The following is an 18222-nucleotide window of genomic DNA, read 5'->3' as shown; positions in this document are numbered from 1 at the left end:
CGCCACGTGCGGAGCCGGACGCGGACACGTGGGGACAATGGCCCAGGAGGCCAACACGGGCGCAGACGCCCACGCCGCGAGGGACGTGGTGGCAGGCCCGGCCGAGCCAGCGGCACGCGCGCCCCACGCGCCGAGGGCGGGCGGAAACGCAGTCGTGGAGAAACGGGTTTAACCGCGCGCGCAGAGGGGCCGCGCCCGGGACTGCGCGGCTGCCCGGCCCACGGCCCTGCCCGCTCCTGCCCTGCACGGCACAGCCACAGCCGCCCGCGGCGCCGCCTGAGCGGCCGGAGGAGGCGCCACTTCCCTCCCGCCAGGCAGGTTGGGCGACCGTCTCTCCGCGGCTGGCAGAGTGCGCCAAAGAAATCGGCAGAGGTGAGGATTCGAGCCACACGTGTGCCGAGGGTTCACGACCCTCTCCACACGCACACGAGACTCAGCAGAACAGACCGCGTTCTGGACGGACCTTGAAGCAAATCTCAGCCAATCTCAAAGAATGGGATAACAACAGGACCTCTGACCGCAGAAGATTAGCTGCAGAGAGACCTGGAAGACCCCCGGGCGTCGGGAAGACAAGCCGCATGTCCCAAGGAACTGATGCGCGGCAGGAGAAACCACAAGGAATGCTGCAGCCAACACCTGAACTGGACAGCAATGAAAACTCACGGCGAAACGCAGCCGGAAGGGCACCTAGGAGCACGCCGTCAGCACGGGGACCCAGAAACAAGGGCGAAGACGGAGCAGGGGGCCGAACCGTGTCCCCACAAGGATGACGCTGAAGTCCGGCCCGTCCCCCTCCCCACCCCGTCCCCGACCCGTCCCAGCGCGTGTAGCGCTGTGTGTGGCCTTACTCAGAAACAGGGTTGTTGCGAATGTGACCGGGTTAAGAGAGGCCACACTGGAGCAGGGGGCTCTGACCCCGTGAGAGACCCGAAGACATCAGGGGAGGAGGTCATGTGACCCTGGAGGCAGAGGGCAGAGCGCCGTGGCTCTAAACCAGGGGACCCCTGGAGCCCCCAGAAGCTGGAAGAAGCAGGAAGGACCCTCCCCTGAGCCTGTGGAGGGAGCAGGCCCTGCCGACACCTGCCGACGCCTCCGGCCCCAGAACCGGGAGAAAACACATCCTCGTTGTTTTAAGCTGCCAGTTTGTGGTACCTACAGCAGCTCTAAGAACTTGATATGAACAGTGAGAAGGTTCTGTGTATAACTTTGCAATAATAATTTTGAAATTGTAGATGAAATAGATAAATTATTTGGGAAACACAGCATACCAAAATTTACACAGGAAGAAATAGAAGCTCTGAATAGTAATGTATCTCATTACAAAATTAAAGCCATAATTTGAAACCTTCACACACGCACGCGCGCACACACCCACACACGCACACACATGCACACGCACACACATGCACACACCTAGATGACTTCGTCGGTAAATTTTTCCAAACACTTAAGGAAGAGATAACACCGCTTACACTAAACTCTTCCAAAGAAGTTTTTTAAAAAAGGGCTATTGACTAATTCTATCCAATCGGCCTTTGTCATCAAGGAACTGACATAAAGCCACGATGAGACATGCTGCATCCCACTGAAATATCTACACTGCTACTGACTGGTGGGCCTGTCCTGTTCTGCTTTTTACCTGGAGGGGGAGTGGTGACCAAAGAAAACTTTCGAATGTCATAAATTAAATTACAGTGCCGGAGGCTGGGAAGCAGCCAGCAGAAGCCGGGGAAGGGCCGCCCACGCTCCTGACCGCGGGTCGACAGGCACCTGCGGCATCGGAGCTCAGACCCAGCGGCGCACGGGCACCGCCTGCTCGCGGGAGCAGCTGCCTCCGCCTCCGCCTCTGTAGCCAGTGCGAACCCTCCCGGCCGACTTACATCTTTCTGTCCCAAACTCATTGTGATCAGACGGCCTTTCTCTCCAAAAAATGGGGTCCAGGAAGATAAGCACGGAGAGCGCCAGGCTCCGTCCATCCGCCCGGCCGAGTGGGGTGCGTGTGCGTGTGCGCGTGTGAGAGTGTGTGCGCCGTGCCTGTGTCTGTGTGCATGCTGAGTGTGGGGCGTGTACACACGCGCTCACTGTGTTTAGCACACTTTTGCTCCGTAGGTGTCCTGGGGCAGCCCGGGGCCAGTCCCCCACGCGCTCTGCATCCCGGGACGGTGGCCCTGTGACCTCCTGCTCCTGCAGACACCAACCCGGACCCGCTCCATGCAGAAGCCCCCTGCCCCTGCCCACCCTCACCTCCCACTGCCCTCTCCGGGTTCCGGTTCATTCTCTCACCCCACTGTCCTCTGAGGGGCCAGACCCTTCGAGACTCTAGGTCCGGTGGTCTCCCACAGACCTTCCCACCTGCTCACAGCCCTGCTGACCCCCACTCAACCTGTCGCCCAGGGCTCTGTCCTTGTCAGGGCACAGGTGTGCCTGGACGTCAAGGAAACCTCCCCAGGGGCCACGGACCCCACCAGGACGCCCTGCCGGCCCCTCTGCCCGTCCCCGGGGGACAGGGCGTGAGGCAGACGTGTCCAGCTGGGGCTGGCTCCTCACCGATGCAGGGACAGCTGTGCCTCTCGCCTCCGGAGGGCAGAGTCCCTGCCCCGCCGGGGCACTCCTGGTACTGCCAGTGGCACTGGCGGGTCTGCGAGGGTTTGGGAAATAAACACCCTGCCCGGGCAAACGCAGCTGCAGCCCGGCTCCGCACACACGTCGCACCGGCTGACAGGCAGGCCCGGGCAAACGCAGCTGCAGCCCGGCTCCGCACGCACGTCGCACCGGCTGACAGGCAGGCCCGGGCAAACGCAGCTGCAGCCCGGCTCCGCACGCACGTCGCACCGGCTGACAGGCAGGGCCAGGCCGCCCGGGCCGTGCGCAGGCGACCCTCCCGGCCCCGTCCGGAGGTGGACGGCAGGACCCACCCCTCGAGAGTGAGCTTTTCACGGACGCCCACGTCCCCCGCTCCCATTCGCACGGTGCGGGAAGCCCCGGCCACAGCGGTCAGAGAAGAAAGAGAAGTAAAAGGCATCCGGAGTGCAGACGGAGAAGCACAACTGTCGCCACGCACAGGACATGGCTCTACACGGAGGGAAGCCTAACGAGGCCGCGAAAACTGTTGGAACCGTCGACGAACTCAGCGACGTCGCAGGACACGCAACTAATGTTCCGAAGTCGGTCGCATTCCTACACACCGATAGCGAACTGTCAGGCAGAGAAATTTAGAAAACAATCCCATTTACAACTGCATCAAAAAGTAAAATACCTAGGAATGAATTTAACCAAGGAGGTAAATGGCCTGTACTAGGAAAATTATCAGGCATCGAAGAGAGAAATTGAAGAAGATACAGCTGAATGGAAGCAGACCCTGAGCTCACGGGTAGGAAGAATGAAAACGGCCCCACTACCCAGAGCGAGCTACAGATTCGATGCGGTCCCTATCAAAACACCAACAGCGTTTTCCATAGAACTAGAACGAATAATCTTAAAATTTATACGGAAACACTAGAGACCCCAAATGGCCACAACAATCTTGGAGGCACCAGACACTATACTACAAGGCTGTCACGATCGAAATGGCATGTGGCTGCCATAAAAACAGACACGCAGGTCCATGCGGCAGCACGGGGAGCCCAGAAGTACGTCCACGTCTCTGTGGTCGTTTAATCTATGACAGAGGAGGCAAAAAGATGCAATGGGGTAAAGACAGTCTATTCACAAACAGTGCTGGGAAAACTGGACAGAGAGATACAAAAAAAAAAAAAAAAGAAAGAAAGAAAACAAAACAAAAACGAAACCAGACCACTGTCTCATTCCACGTACAGAAATAAACTCAAAACAGATTAAGGACTTAGATGTAAAACCTGAGAACATACGGTTCTGAGAAGAAAACAGGCAGTGGACTCTGACACTGCTCTTAGCAATGTCTTTTTGGACATGTCTCCTCGAGCAAGGACAACAAAAGAAAAAATAAACTAACGGGACCACATCGAACCAAAAAGGTTTTGCACGGTGAAGGAAGCAGACAACAAATTGGAAAGTCAACCTACCGAACGGGAGAAGATATTCGGCAATGATACGTCTGGTGAGCAGCTAACATCCCTAATACGTAAGGACGCGTACGACTTAACGTCAAAAAACAAACAACCTAATTTTTAAAAATGGGCAGAAGACCTGAACAAGTCTTTCTCCAAAGAGGACACACAGATGGCCAACAGACATATAAAAAGATGCTCAGTGTAACTAATCCTCAAGGGAAAAGCAAATTAAAACCACAAGGCGATGTCATCACCTCACGCCTGTCAGAATGGCATCCTCGATAAGTCAACAGACGAGGAGCGTTGTCGGGGACGTGGAGAAAGGGAGCCCTCGTGCCCTGTCGGTGAGACTGCAAATTGGTACGGCCGCTCTGGAAAGCAGTTTGGAGGTTCCTCAAAAAATTAAAAATAGAACTGTCTTAGGACCCAGCAGTTCCACTTCTGGGTATTTATCTGAAGAAATCCAAAACACTGATTCGTAAAGATCCGTGCGGCCCTACATTCACGGCAGCACTGTTCGCAGAGCCGAGACGTGGAAGTAACCGAGGCGCCCATCGGCAGACGACTGGCCGAAGAAGAGGGGGCGCCCACGATGGAATGTCAGCCAGCTACGGAAAAGGAAAACCCTGACATTCGGTATGACACGACGGACCTAGTGGGCATCGGGCTGTGCGACATAAATCAGACAGAAAAAGGCAAATACCACGTGATCCGACTGATATGTGGAATCTAAGCAGGGGTCCCCACCCCCCAGGCCGTGGACCGGTACCGTCCCGGCCTGTGAGGAGCCGGGCCGCACAGCAGGAGGGAAGCGGTGGCCAGCGAGCGAAGCTCCATCTGCATCTGCGGCCGCCCCCAGCGCCGGCACTGCCGCCTCGGCTCCGCCGCAGACCCCCGGGCATTAGACGCTCACAGGAGCCCCGGTCCCTGGCGCCACAAAGGTTGGGGAGCACTGCTCCAAAGAACAAAACTGATCAACAGACAAAACAGAAGGCGACTCGTAGATACAGAGAACAGACTGACGGCCGGCAGGCGGGCGGGGGCCTGGGGGCTGGGTTAGCAAGGCGAAGGGCTTCAGGAGCACGAATGGGCAGCTCGAAGCAGTCGTGCGGGTGTGACCACAGCGCAGACAGCGGCCGGAGCAGCGTAACGACCACGCGGTGCCGGGTGGCTGCTCGGGGGTCGCTCCGCGAGTTACGTAAACATCTGATCGCCGTGCGGTGCTGAGACATATTACATGCCAACTGTACTTGACAGGTAAGTTTAAAAATAAAATCGTGAAGGAAAGAATCTACTTTTAACTATAAGAACGCCGAGCTTTTCTCTCTTTGGTCCTTGAAGCGACTTTGGTCGTTTGCCTCTAGCTAAGCCTCCCATTCACTGAGCGTGGTGACAAGGGCTCAGCGGAAGGGAGGGGCTAAGGGAAGGGCAGGCAGCGCGGTGTCCCGGAGGCCGGAGGCCGCGGAAACTGCCGAGCCAGGCCCCGCGGGGCTGCGGCGCAGTGGAGCCCGTCCGCCCGTAAAGGCCAGGGAGGCAGACTCGAGGGCCTGCTCACCGTCCCCCTTCCTGCGACCCTCCGGCCTGGAGAAGAGGGACAGGAAGTTGGCGTTTCATGGGGACAGAGTCCCATCGGGGCAAGATGGAAAGTTCTAGAGGTGACAGTGGTGATGGCGGCGTGACATGCAAATGTGCTTAAAGCCACCGAACCGTTCACTTAGAGGGGTGAGGTGGCGGATCTTGCGTTGTGTGTAGTTTGCCACATTGAAGGATACATTTCAAAGGCCCGTGCAGCGGCGAGGGCAGACGGGACTGTCAGGTCGTGAGGTGACTCTCGTCCCGGCACCGTGAGAGCCGGAGGGTGTGACGCCCAAAGGGCAGGGTCTCATGGAGCCCTGACCCCACGCGTGGGGTGGTAAGAAGGCCACCGGGAGCCGTGTGGGGGCAGCCTGAGACCCCCAGCTCAGGAGGCTGCTGGCCAGTCCCCCTGGGGGCCCAGGCCAGGAGGAGGCACAGTGCCCTGTGGGTCCCCAGGGGTGGGTAGGGTGCGAGCTCCAGATGCCTGGCCAGAGTGCCACCGACCGCCATGGGGGGCCAGGCCGGGCCTCTACAGCCACCCCTGAATGAATGTGACAGCGCCCAAGATCGTCCGGGAGGAAAATTACAGCCTTGACCTTAGGGAACTGACCGATTAAACAGGAGGAAAGAATGACTTGGGCTGGGGTGAGTCACGAACCCACAGAGCCCGCTTCCGGGGAGACCGTGTGTCCTCTGCCCGGAGGCCGGTGACTCAGAAGGGGCAGGCGCCCGAGGCTAGTGTCCCGGGCGGGGCACGCCCCCCCTGAGGGGCCTTCCTGGCCTTAGGGGGACCCCGTGGGGGGTGGGCCCAGGGCCCCAATCTGGGGCAGAGGTCAGGAAAGTGGCTTTCCCCCTCCCCAAGCCAAAAGCAAGGAAGAGAAAGGCTTCGCCCCTCAGCGGACGTGTGGGGTCCCCAAACCTGCCCCGGCCTCGTGCTCCGTGGCCTGGTCAGTGGGGCCGAGGGGAGTGAGGGGAGAGGTCCCTTCTCTCCCTGCGTGTGCAGCCTCGGACATAGTGGACGGTGCATGAGACCCCGTCCGGCCTTCTGGTGACCCGGAGCGTCTGCTGCCCAGAACAGAGAAAGGAAGGCAGGGGTGGGGGGGTACACAGGGTGACGGGGGAAGGGAAAGGAGGGACCAGGCCCCGGGCCACTTCCTGGGCTCAAAAGCAGCAGCCAGTCCAGTCCAAGGTTGGGCTGGAACCTTCTGGAACCCCTCCTGTCCCTGTGGCCTCTGGGCAGGGTCTGGATAGTGGACAAGAACCCTAAAGCCCTTAGGGCGGGGCTCACAGGAGGCCTGCAGGAGGCGGCCCGCCAGACGCCGGCGGGACAAGCCCAGGCCGCCCCCGCTCGGCCATCGCCGCGGTCCTCCCCGCCCCCTACTGGCCGTTCTGCTACACAGCACGGTCAGGAGGCCAGAGGCCAGGGGACCCCTCCATGGCAGGACACCCACGACCCTGATGCCTCCCCGACAGGGCCACACAGTGTCCCCCGTGTCCCCAGTGTCACAGAGTCCCACAGTGTCCCCGCGGTGTCCCCGAGAGCGTGGCCAACATCTTTCCAGTGGCCACCTCGAGGTCACTATCTCCTGGGGTTCCACCCCCTGAGCTCACTCTGCCTGCATTGGTGGGCTGTGCCCCATCACTGGGGGGGCCACGTGGGCTGCCCCCCAAAACAAACAGGATGTGGACGCAGGAATGACCCGGGGTGCCTGCGCAACGCCCCCATCTGCGCCCTAGGACGCCGCGCACACAGCGGCCGGGGACAGACTGCAGACGACCCAGAACCCTGCCGGTGACCTGGGCAACCAGCAGCCCGGAGCCCAACTGGGGCCTCAGCAGTGACGGGTCCAGACGGTCAGGACGTGGTCAGGGCCCGCCCACTGCCCTCTGGGCCGCTGCAGAGAGCAAACGCCCCCCCCCCCCGACCGCCCACACGGGGGCGCGGCCGCTGCGCCTCCTCTTGGCTGTGACGCCCCCCCCCCGCCCCCCGCTGCCTGCCCGGGAACCCCCGTCATGGCTGGCTCCGCCCCCCAGCACCCCGAAGCCTCTCTCTGGTCCGTGGCCCCGCCCAGCAGTCGGCGCCGCCCCAGGCCCTTTGCGCCGCGGTCTGGGCCGGACACGGGGCGGCCAAGGGCGTCTCTCTCCTCCCGGACTGGACGCGGCCCCGCCCTGCCGTCTGGCGCGTCCGCGGATCCCCCGGCTAGGGACCGTGGGCTTCTGGGACGTCGGAGTGGCTCTCAGCCCCTGCCCCCACCCACTGCGCCACCGTCACCTGGCCCTGCCCGGCCTCCTCAGACCCCCGTCACACACCCCTGGCTACCTCCCCCTTCAGGTGCCTCCGCCTTGTCAGTCCAGGTGCCCCCACAGGGTCAGCCAGGCCTCGTCTGGACAGTGAGGGGCCCTCCAAGGACTGGAGGCTCCGCGAGGGTGGGGCCCCTCCCGGAGACGACCGCGCGCAGGGGCCGCGTGACCGCTGTGCTCCCAGAACGCGCGGGCTCTCGCTGGGCGCGGCCGCCCTCGGGTCCAGGGCTCCGGCCCGGCGTCGTGGAGCGCGAGGCTCGGCCTTCGCCAGCCCCGCTAGCCCGGCGGGAAGGGGAAGTGCCCGCCCCCTGGAGCTCTGCCCTGGTCGCCGGAACCGCGTGTGGACAGAGCTCGCAGGACCCCCTGCCTTCAGATGTGGTGGGAAAAGCACACACCGTCCCTGGCCGCCTGCCACCGAGGCCCACTGACCAGCCGCGGCCCGCTGGACCCCACTCTGTGCTGGCTGACACAGGCGGGCACCGCGCTTGGCCAGAGGCCTGGCCATGCTCCGGGCAGCTGCGCCCTGTGTTCCTGCCGCCGAGCTCCCTGCCCCGACCTCACCACCCGGACTGCCGTCCACCCCCTGCTGGGTTTTAAAGTCACACCCTGGCTTCCCAGTGCAGCCTGTTACCAAACCCAGCCATGAGCAGAGTCCGAAGGCCTGAGGGGACAGAGTGCGGGCGGGGCCTCCCCACGCAGGACTCCAGGAGACTCCAGGGGAACGAGGGGCCGAGCTGAGCGGGAGTGTCACCGACGGGGGCCCCTGTGCCTGGCGCCCCTGGGGTGCCTGGCCGGGGCTTGGCTCTGTGCAGGAAAGGCGGAGGGCCTCTGCCCGTGAGAGGCTCTGGCCAAGGAGGGCGGGCGGGGTCTCCCACTCAGGGCGGCTGCTTAGGCTGCCGGCTCCCCAGGGGGCCCTGGAGGGTGGAGGGTGACACCGCCTGCCCCGTCCCTCCCAGAGGGCAGACTTGGGTGCCTCGGCTGCTGGCCAAGCTACACTTTGGAGCCGGGTCTGCTCTGGGCACGGATTCCTGGCTCAGGTCCCAACATCCATGGCTCCTTCGGTCACTCAGTACTGGCCTCGCCACCGTCCACTGGCCCCAGGACACTGGTCGCTGCCCTGCGGGGGTCCAGCCTCCTTCTCCGGGACTGCCTCAGGAGGCCCTGGCATGGGCTGGGTGTCTGGGCTGGTGGCCAGACAGTGGGGCTACCCCATGGGGATGCCGCTGGCCGGGGACGCCCGGGGTCACGTCCCTTCTCCTTCCGCGCCCACCCCTCCTCCAGAACCCTCTCCCAGGCAAGCCCGCCCAGCCCCTGTGGGCACCACTCAGCCTGCATTGGTCCCCGAGGCCACTGTGAGCCAGAGTCACACGGAACCACGTGCACGCAGAGCTCTGGGGCCAGAAGCGTGACAGCGAGGTGACTCGGGGCCGCGCTCCCTCCAGAGGCTCGGGGGACGGTCTGCCGGCCTCCGCAGCTCGCGGTGTCCTGTGGGTCCCTGGGCTGCGGCCGCGCTGCCCAGTCTGCTCCGTCCGCACACGGCCTTTCTCTGCGTGTCTGGCCCCTCCATGTCGCTTACGAGGCCACTGTCACTGGATTCGGGGCCACCAGAATGATCCAGGATGAGCCCCTTATTGCCACGTCCCTAATGTAGTCACATCTGCAAAGACCCTTTTTCCAAATTAGGCCACATTCACAGGAGCCGGGGCTAGAACGTGGGCGTGACCTTCGGGGCCACCACCAGGAAGTCACTCCCGCTGCCCCCTGCAGCCTTCTGCGCACAGTGGGACTGCGTCGGGCCGCGCGAGCCCCGTGCCCTGTCCCCGTGGCCCCTCCAGAATGCTGCGGCCCCTCGGGGCAGCAGCAAGTCCTTCCCGAGGACCCCGGTTCCACGAGCTCCACCCTCCCTCCGTGGGCCTGGCCTCGCGTCCTGCTCACACCACTGCCGCTCACAGTGGGCGGAAGCCCCAGGCTCCCCGACCTCTGCTAAGCCCGGCAGGGCTTCCCGCGGTGGGCAGCTGGGCCGGTGACAGCACCGTCACTGTGACTCTGGGGCCCACGTAGGCCGGGGGGGCTGAGGGCAGCATGCGAGCCGGCGGCAGGGAGGCGTGTGGGGGGGGGTCGGCTCCTCCTGAGGGCCCGGCCCCCACCGCCAGGACACAGCCCGGTGACGTGCGGTGAGGTCTGGCCCGCTCTGAGACGGTCCCCGCAGGGGAGGGCAGCTGGGGCCGACGCCCTCAGCGGGTGACCGCTTCCCTCCCGGGACGGGCAGCGGCTTCGGCCTGGCTCGCGCTGGCTGCAGTCCTGCGACCCGGACCCCCCTCGGAGGCCGCTTGCTTCTCTTCGGGGCGGCCGGTGTTCTGGGGGAGTCCCGTGCGGTCCCCTCCCCGCCACCCTGGCGGGGGGTGCCGGTGACATGTGCAGGGCACCCGCCCCTCTGCTTTGGGCCACCAGTCCCAGGAAGGGCTCTGGTCACAGGGGCTGGAACGTGCCGCCCATGGCCCCGCCTCCCGGACACTGGCCGCAGTGCTGTCAGCCCACGGGGCAGGAGCTGTCTCAGGCCGGGAGGCTGCGGGGCGGGGTGGCCGGGGTAGCTGCATCGGTCAGCGCCCCGAAGGCCGCTCCCCGCGGCGGGCTGCCTGTGGTGCGGACCGGAGGCCCGTGTCCGTATCGGGGTAAACCTTTGGGGGTCACACTGCCGAGGCCAGATTCGCAGGTGGGCCGGAACCCTGCAGAGCCCTGCAGCGTGGAGCACCTCGCCTCCCTGGGAGCTGCGGGAGCCGCCCAGGCCATGGAAGGCCGGGCCTCGCCGCTGGAGGAGACTCAGGCCTGAGGGACCTGCAGCCTCCGCCCAGTGCCAGGCACCAGGACGCCCCTCTGAGGCCGGTGGCCCTGGCCGTGGCTGGCTCGGCCCAGGCGGTGTGGCGCTGCGGTCCCTGGGGGCCCTCAGCTCCATGCTGACTGCGGTCCGCGCACTGGCACAGCCGTCCAGCTGCCCCCAGCTTGTTATCGGTGACAAGCCCAGTGGACACAGGCGACAGGTGGACTGGGTGGGCTGCCGGCGTCCTCCGCGGGCTGCTGTGCCCCTCCCAGCGTCCCCCAGGGCGGCGTCCCTCCTCCCGAGAAGGGATTGGGCTCAGCCCGCCCTGTGGGCGGGGCCCGGAGCCGCCCACGCCGCTGTCTAGTCCAGGGGGAGCAGCGCTTGGGTCTCCAGGCAACGCGAGGCGAGGAGAGGCCCCCGGGGCAGGGCTCAGGTGGCCAGAGGGAGGGGAGCGTGGGTCCCGGGGGAGGTGGCTGCCAGGGAGGGGCCGGCCGCCGCGAGCACCTGGCTGGGCAGGGCACAGGGCTCTGCCGTGACCGCATGGTGGGCCGCGACACGGAAGCCGTCGGGGACACTGGCCGGGGGCTCGGGGCGGAGCAGAGCCGGCCGGAGGGCGACGGGTGCCGTGGCTGACCCGGTCCCACGGGTTAGTCTGACGGCGCTGGCCCCGCAGCGCCCGGTGCCCGCCCCAGCTCCAGCGGCCGGGACGTGCTGTCAGTGCAGCCTGCGGGCGGCCCTCGGCACCCCAGAGAGCCAGGTCAGGGGGAGGCGTCTGGGGGACAGGAGGATTCGGGGCCTGAAGGACACAGCTAGCTGCCTGGCCACCTCTCCCCACGGCCTGGCTGGGCAGCTGAGGCTGCTGTGCCATCTTCCTTGTCCAAGGAGGAGCCCGTTGTGGGGGGCAGTGTGAGGGGCCCTGCAGCCTGGAAGCCTGCCGGAGGCCCCCCTTCCACTCCCAGAGCAGCTCGGAAGGGACCAGGCAGGGTGCCGTGTGAAACAGGAAGGGCCCTGGGCAAAATCATCTCCTGTGAGAGGCCCGAACTCGCACCTCGCAGAGAGTAATTTAGATTAAAAAGGACCCACTCCTGGGAGAGGCTGGCGTGGTGAGAATTGGTTTAATCAGGCCAGCCTCCTCCCTCCTCCGGACGCGGGGTGGGGTCCTCCGGCCTGGGCGGGCGGGGCTCGGCTCCGCTTGGCCGCCTCTCCTGCCTGGGATTTTTTGGGGGTATTTCTTTGTATTGCGGTAAAGCATACGTACACAGCCTCGGCGCTTTAACCACTCCCAGTGTGTGGCCGGCGTTACGTGCGTTCGCGTTGTGCAGCCGTCACCACCGTCGTCTCCAGAACTTTCCCCTCGTCCCAGTCTGAACCTCTGTCCCCACTGAACCCTCCCTCCCCTCCGGTCCCCAGCCCTGGCTCCATTTACCTGCGCCTGGGTCCGAGCACTCTGGGACCTCGCGGAGGACCCACACAGCGTTTGTCCTCTGCACAGTGCCTCAGCAAAGTCCCCCAGGTCGACCCACCTTGGTGGCAGGTGTCAGAACCCCCTTCCTGCTCCAACATGCCGTTTGAAGGACGGACCCCATTTTGTCGGTGGACACCGGGGGGCTCTGCCTTTCAGCTGTGTGCAGTGACCAAGTGCAGGGATGGGCAGCGAGGCCTGGGGACGCGGGAGGTCCCGTGCACCGCGGCCCGAGGGCCTAACCCCACCATGCAGACCCCGGGCCACTCTGCACGACCAAGCTGTTTCTCTTTGGATGTTAAAGCCTTTATGTAAAGAAACTTTTAATGTATAAAAAGAGTTGGTGCCCCAGAACCCGCGGCCCCCCACCCGACCCCCCACCGCATGGACGAAGAAGCTGAGCCTGAGGTGAAAAGGCCGAGCAGGGATGGGCCGGGGAGCTGGGCGGCAGGGCCCCGAGGCCCTTGGGGTCTGGGCAGAAGCCTGCTCCCTCAGGCCCCGGCGGTTGCAGGTCCGCGGTCGGCTCCATGAAATATTTAGGGCAGGAAAGCGGAGTTGCGCGGCCCCGGTCTCGGACACCAGAGCCGCCTCCACCCAGGCGGGCAGCAGGCAGCGGGGGGCGGGTGCCACCTCCATGCCCAAGGAAGCCAGGGGAACTCGCCTGGAGCGCAAACCTGACCTACCCCTGAATGACTCATGACAAACACCGTCATGAGTCTGCGTCTGGGGGGCCTGGCGCTCGGGGCCCAGGACCAGCGGAGGGCCCGTCTCAGCTGGCGACCTGGGAGCCAGCTGGCCCTCGTCCCCCAGTCCATCCCCGTTGGCATCGGCCCCACGCTCTCCCTCCTCCTCTGGTCGGCTGTGGGGCTGAAGGTGGGGTGCCCACCCTGCCGTGCCTGGCCAGCGCGGATGGCCCCCTGCCGACCCTGTCAACACAGCAGGGTGCCCCGGCCCAGACAGCCCCAAGGAAGGGACAGGCCCCTGCCACTGCCCTCCTCACTTCCAGAATGTTCCACTCAGAGTCTGCTTCAGGTGCAGCCTGCCCCAGGCCACCGAGACAGAGACGCAGAAGTGGCCGAGGAGAGTCGAGTTGCGGGGGAGCCAAGCTGACCCCCAAGGCTGTGGCCCAGGGACGTCATGGGAGAGACAGGGTGGGGAGGTGTGTGCCCCTTGGGCTGCCTCCCCCCGCATGGCCTCGAGGTGGCTGTGACCGTCCCCAAATACCACTGTCCTCGGGATGGCCTCGTGCACAGGCTCCCCTTCCAGGCTGCAGCCTCTCCCTTTCCTCTGCCCCACGCTGAGGGGGCGTGTCCTTCTCAAGTCTTGACTCTGGATGGGGATCCCCTCTGATGATCCCACAGGGAACTGCCCTGGGTGGTCCTGCCAGAACCCCTTTACTGGGAATGAGGGGAGAGCCGTGGTCCAGCCTCACTCTCCGGGGACTCCCCAAAGCACGTGCGTCATTTCCGGTCCCGTCACAGCGCAGCCGGACTTTTCCTGTGACCCTGGGAGGCTCTGTGGTCTCCAGACGCCGCACGCGGGGGGCGGGGGCAGGTGGTCGCACGTGGGGCAGCATCTCCCGCCTCCCACGCGGGCCGATCCTGCCCCAGCACAAAGCAGGGGCCGCCCTGAGCCGAGCCGACGCCGCTCAGCAGCTGGCTGTCACGACCCCTGTGCACTATGGGCTCACAGAGGACCCTCGGGGAAACACTGGCTGAGCCAGGGGCACGATGGGGACTCTGCCCCGGCAGAGGCGGGAGGCCCCTCGGCAGATGCTCCCCGCACACGCGTGCGCTCTCGGGGGCTGGGCTGAGGGAGAGGGACCACCAGGCGGCGGAACCCACTCCAGGCCGGACACCGCGAGGAGGCGCTGGGGGCACCGACGCGGCATCAGGAGCCCGGGAGCCGAGCGCGGGGGTCCCCGAGCGCGGGAAGGGCCTCCAGCCCCGCACCGCCGGACCGGAAGCGGGATTCGGACCGGCGCCCACCACGCTCCACTTCCCGGCCCGCGTTTCCTTGTTCAAACTCAGTTTCCAGCGTCCACATGGAAGGGCGACTAGCACGGCTTTCGTCCCCACAGGGTGGGCGTGACATGAAATCATGCGCCTGACCGCCGGCCGGAACTGGTGCACCGCGGGAGCCCAGCGTCCACCCGCAAACGCTGCCAGCCCAGCGGCGGGCGGGCAGCGCCGCGGCCACTCGCGAGGCTGCAGCGGGGGAGTGGCCGGGGCGGCCTGTTCCCGCCTGGGCCAGCCCGAGGGTGGAGGTGGGAAGGAGGAATGCAGGCCGGCCCCCTGGACCGCAGCCCACGGGAAGAGGTGAAGGTGGGCGTGGCAGGGTTCTGGGGTCAGGCGGGGTCCCCTAGCCTCAAACAGCTCGTTGTCCGGTGCCACATCAAGGACTCAGCAAGGCCACTCGGCAAGGCCCCCTTCCACATCAGCAGGAGGGTGAAACATCGCAACAGCCCGATGGGGGGCGGGGAGACAGGTGGGGCCCAGACCCTTCCCCCAGGGCACAGCTAGGCGTTCTGGGTGGCGGAGGGGTCTCCCAAAACAGGATGTGGCTCTAGGAGCACCTACAGGGCCACCCACGATGGGACAGTGCCCCCTGGGAGTCTGTCTTCCAGCCCAGAGGCGAGGCCTAGGCCCCGGCCAGTCCTGTAGGGAGGGGGTGGGGGCCGAGCAAGCCCAGGCTGGGGTCAGCATGGAACTGGCTGCCACCTTAGGGTCCCCCAGGGCAGGGCGTGCGGGCCCTGCACCCGACAACAGCAAGACCACCCTCTGGGCTGGCCGGTGCTCGTCTCTATCCCAGAGACTCCCTGAAACCTCACTGAGCCCCACCCCCAAAGTCCTTCCCCCAGAGCCTGAGGGGCCCCTGCCCTCCAGAGAAATAATTCACGCTCTGGTCTAATTGATGAATCACTGCTTCTGGAGGAAAATGTAAGGACCCATTCTGAGTGATCAGTGAGTGGCCGGGAGGGACCCTGTCCTTACCTCCCGCAGCCCAGGGACCAGGCAGGGGCCACCAACCTGCCTGCTGACACTTCTCAGTCAGAACGGAAGGGAAACGAAGCTGGGAGGTGGGTGATTACAGTGGTTAAAGGCACGGAGGTCACTGGGGGAAAGGATGCCCACCGAGACTGACCCGAGGGAAGTCATAAAGACCAGCCTGCCCAGGCCTCGCGGGCCCCTGGGCCATGGCGCCCGAGGGCCAGGAAGCCTCGCGAGGAGGAGCCCAGCCCCCACACACATCCGGACCAGGACTTGGTTGGACTCCCTGCGCTCCAGGAGCAAGGACTTCAGGGAGCTGCCACCAGCCAGTCTCCTAGGACAGCGCCCAGCATCCTGCGACAGGCCTCGCGGCAGCGCGGACCGACGGCGGCGCGGTCAAGGTCTCCAGCAGAGGAGAGCGCTCTGCACGCACCGCTGGGCTCAACCAGGCTGACCGCACAGCGACACGCGGCCGTGTCCTGCCCAGGCCACTGGCCACGCGCTGTAACGCTCCCAACGCCGCCCCGCCCCACAGGGAGCCACGGTCCGACTGGGCTCTGCGCCCCGGGCGCCCGCTCGCGGCGAAGGGGACGTCCGGGTCCCTCCACCTACCGTAGCGGCCGGGCTCCCGGCCGTAGCGCAGGATGGGCAGCGCGTCCACCCGCAGCGGCTCCAGCGCGGCTGTCGGGTAGGGGTCCCCCGCCCCGGCCGCCGCGGGGGTCACCACAAAGCGCTGGGACATGGTTGGTGGTCTCTGGTCCCTGTCGCCCAGCCTGCGCGGCCGCGGGCGGGTCCCGAGGTGCTGGAGGGGCGGGGCAGGTGGGGCGGGGCGGGGCCGAGCGCGCGGGCCCCGGGGCGGGGCGCAGGACGGCGGGGGCGGACGCAGTCCGACTGTCGCCGAGGTCCCTTGCCCGCCGTGGGACACAAAAACCTTGACCTCGAAGCCAGTCGCGTCCCCTTCCGAGCAGCACAGCCTTGGAGACCCCGGGCCACCCCAGGCGTCAGGCTCGGCACGTCAGGGCCGGGTCCACAGGACGCCCTGAGATCTCGGGTCCGACACAGCCGTCGCCCCCAGCGGAAGGCCGGCCGGCCGCGCCCACCGGCCGCGCCCACCGAGGGCTGCTACCTAAGCTCCGGGAGGGAGGGAGGAAGGAGGCAGCCAGTCCGCAAGGTCCGGGGCAGGGTCGCCCTGGCCCGGTGTCGCCCACGACTCTCGCGGCAGAGCGCGGGGGGCGAGGGGGGAGCCGAAACTGGCCCTGGGCGTGGGAACCCGCGGACAAGGACACCTGGGTGACCCAGCCGCTTTGTCCACCCGCGCTGTGGTGGCATCGCTGCGTCTCGACGTTTATCCGCGCAGCTCCTTGCAGCGCGCAACGCGGTTCGCAGGCTCGCTCAGTGGACAGGATCCAGCAATGCCCGGCCACGCCCGGCCCGCAGACGCCGCCGGGGCGGAAAGCCCTGCCCTCTGAGGCGGGCGTTCCAGAGTGGAGGCAGGTGCCACAGCTCCGATTATGAAGCAAACGAGAGGGGGCCCGGGAGGGGAGAAGCTGTGAATGGGGTGCGCAGGAGGACCCCAGGAGAGGATGCCTTCCGAGCAACGAGTGCGAGGTCAGCGTCAGCTGGGCACGGCTGCCCCTCACCTCGCGGCCCGCGGGGGCCGCGCCCGCGCCAGCCCTCGCACTTGGGGTGAGGAAACGAGGGAAAGGCGATTCCCCCGCATGCCCCAAGGGCACAGCCCTTAGCCAGGACTTAGTCGAATGGCCACACGCGCCCGTGAAGAAGGCTGGGAAATGTGCCCGCGAGTGTCTGGGGCTCTGCTAAGGAGGAAGGGTAGTGTTAGGGATGCGAGGAGCGCAGGAGGAAAGGCCCGGGGATCCCGCGAGGAGGATGCCTTTCCCGTGACCCCACACCTCGGCGGAGTCCAAGCTCTCACACCTGCAGGCACACCTGCCACAGCGGGCCGCACCTACCCCCCCCTCCCCGCCTCCACTCAATCTCTGGGGCTCCGCTGCGTGCTCAGGAGCCGCCGCTGACCCGGCACAGAGCTCCGCCTGCGACAGGCGGGGCCGGGAGCCCCGCCCCTCCCCCACCCACTCTTAGGCGCTTCCTAGGGCATTCTTGCACACCGATTTTTTCCCCTTTTTTGCCCAAGATGAATATTGGAATAATTTTGGAAAGTTTTCCCCCAAATACATTTATGCTTTGATTGGAAAGGCATCCGACCTGTGAATAACTTTGCCGAGAACGGACACGTTCATGGCTGCGGATCCTTCCTCCGGCCGCCGCACGCTTTCTCATTCTGGTGACTGACATGCGTCCACACCGCTGTCCTCGCAGTCGTGGATCATGCCACTGCGCTGGCATGTAAGAATGAAAATAGAACGCGACCGGCTTGTGTATATTTCTTTCGAAACTCGCCACCTCACAGAATTCCACATTCTGTTTCTCAGTTGCTTTCTCCAGCCCAACATCTTTGGTTTCACAAGGGAATCTTTGTACCTATAAAGAATGAGAGCTTTGTCTTTCTTCATTGTTTTTACCTCTTCTGTTTTCTTTACCCCTTTTTTTCTTGCTTTGGAATTTTCTGGAAATTCTAGGGCAACACGAAGCGCCAGGCTTGCTGGCGCCCCTTGTGTGGAATGGGGGCGGTCCTCCTGTGAAGCACGGTGCCGGCCAGGGCCAGGGCGGGTGCTCCTGCTCTGCGGCATCCACTCGAGGCCGCGGTGGCCATCACCGGTCACCAGAAGCCAGCCGTGACAGCTGTGGACACACTTGACTGGACCAGCGAGGCCTGGGACGGAGCCACGGAGGGCGGTGTCCACAGCCACACGAGGCCCTCTGTCCCTCAAGCCCGCCTTCCCTCGTTTAAGGTCTGCCTGAGCACCGCCTGCATGTCCAGCTTCCCCTCGAAGGTGCCCAAAGCCACCTGGTGCAGCCACACCCGCAACGGGACAGACTCTCCGCCCACTTGGTCCCTTATCACATGGCCGTCCTGGGGATCTGAAGATGCTGGAGCCACACAGCAACCGCCGTCCATGCGGCCGCTGC

At 65.1% G+C, this 18222-nt stretch overlaps 1 protein-coding gene across 1 annotated transcript in view; it reads right to left on the bottom strand.

The window, feature by feature from the left end:
- Positions 1–15916, bottom strand: part of SLC12A7 (solute carrier family 12 member 7) — a 58390-nt gene extending 42474 nt beyond the window's left edge. Inside the window, exon 1 of the mRNA XM_036225729.1 lies at positions 15787–15916. Within this exon, the coding sequence (XP_036081622.1) occupies positions 15787–15916 (130 nt within the window). The remainder of the gene's footprint in view (positions 1–15786) is intronic.
- Between the last annotated feature and the right edge of the window lie 2306 nt (positions 15917–18222).

The sequence above is a fragment of the Rousettus aegyptiacus genome, unplaced genomic scaffold (assembly GCF_014176215.1).
Source record: "Rousettus aegyptiacus isolate mRouAeg1 unplaced genomic scaffold, mRouAeg1.p scaffold_m13_p_8, whole genome shotgun sequence".
NCBI classification, from domain to species: domain Eukaryota; kingdom Metazoa; phylum Chordata; class Mammalia; order Chiroptera; family Pteropodidae; genus Rousettus; species Rousettus aegyptiacus.
Note: the sequence above shows the minus strand (reverse complement) of the source record. Positions and strands in the feature narration are given on the sequence as shown.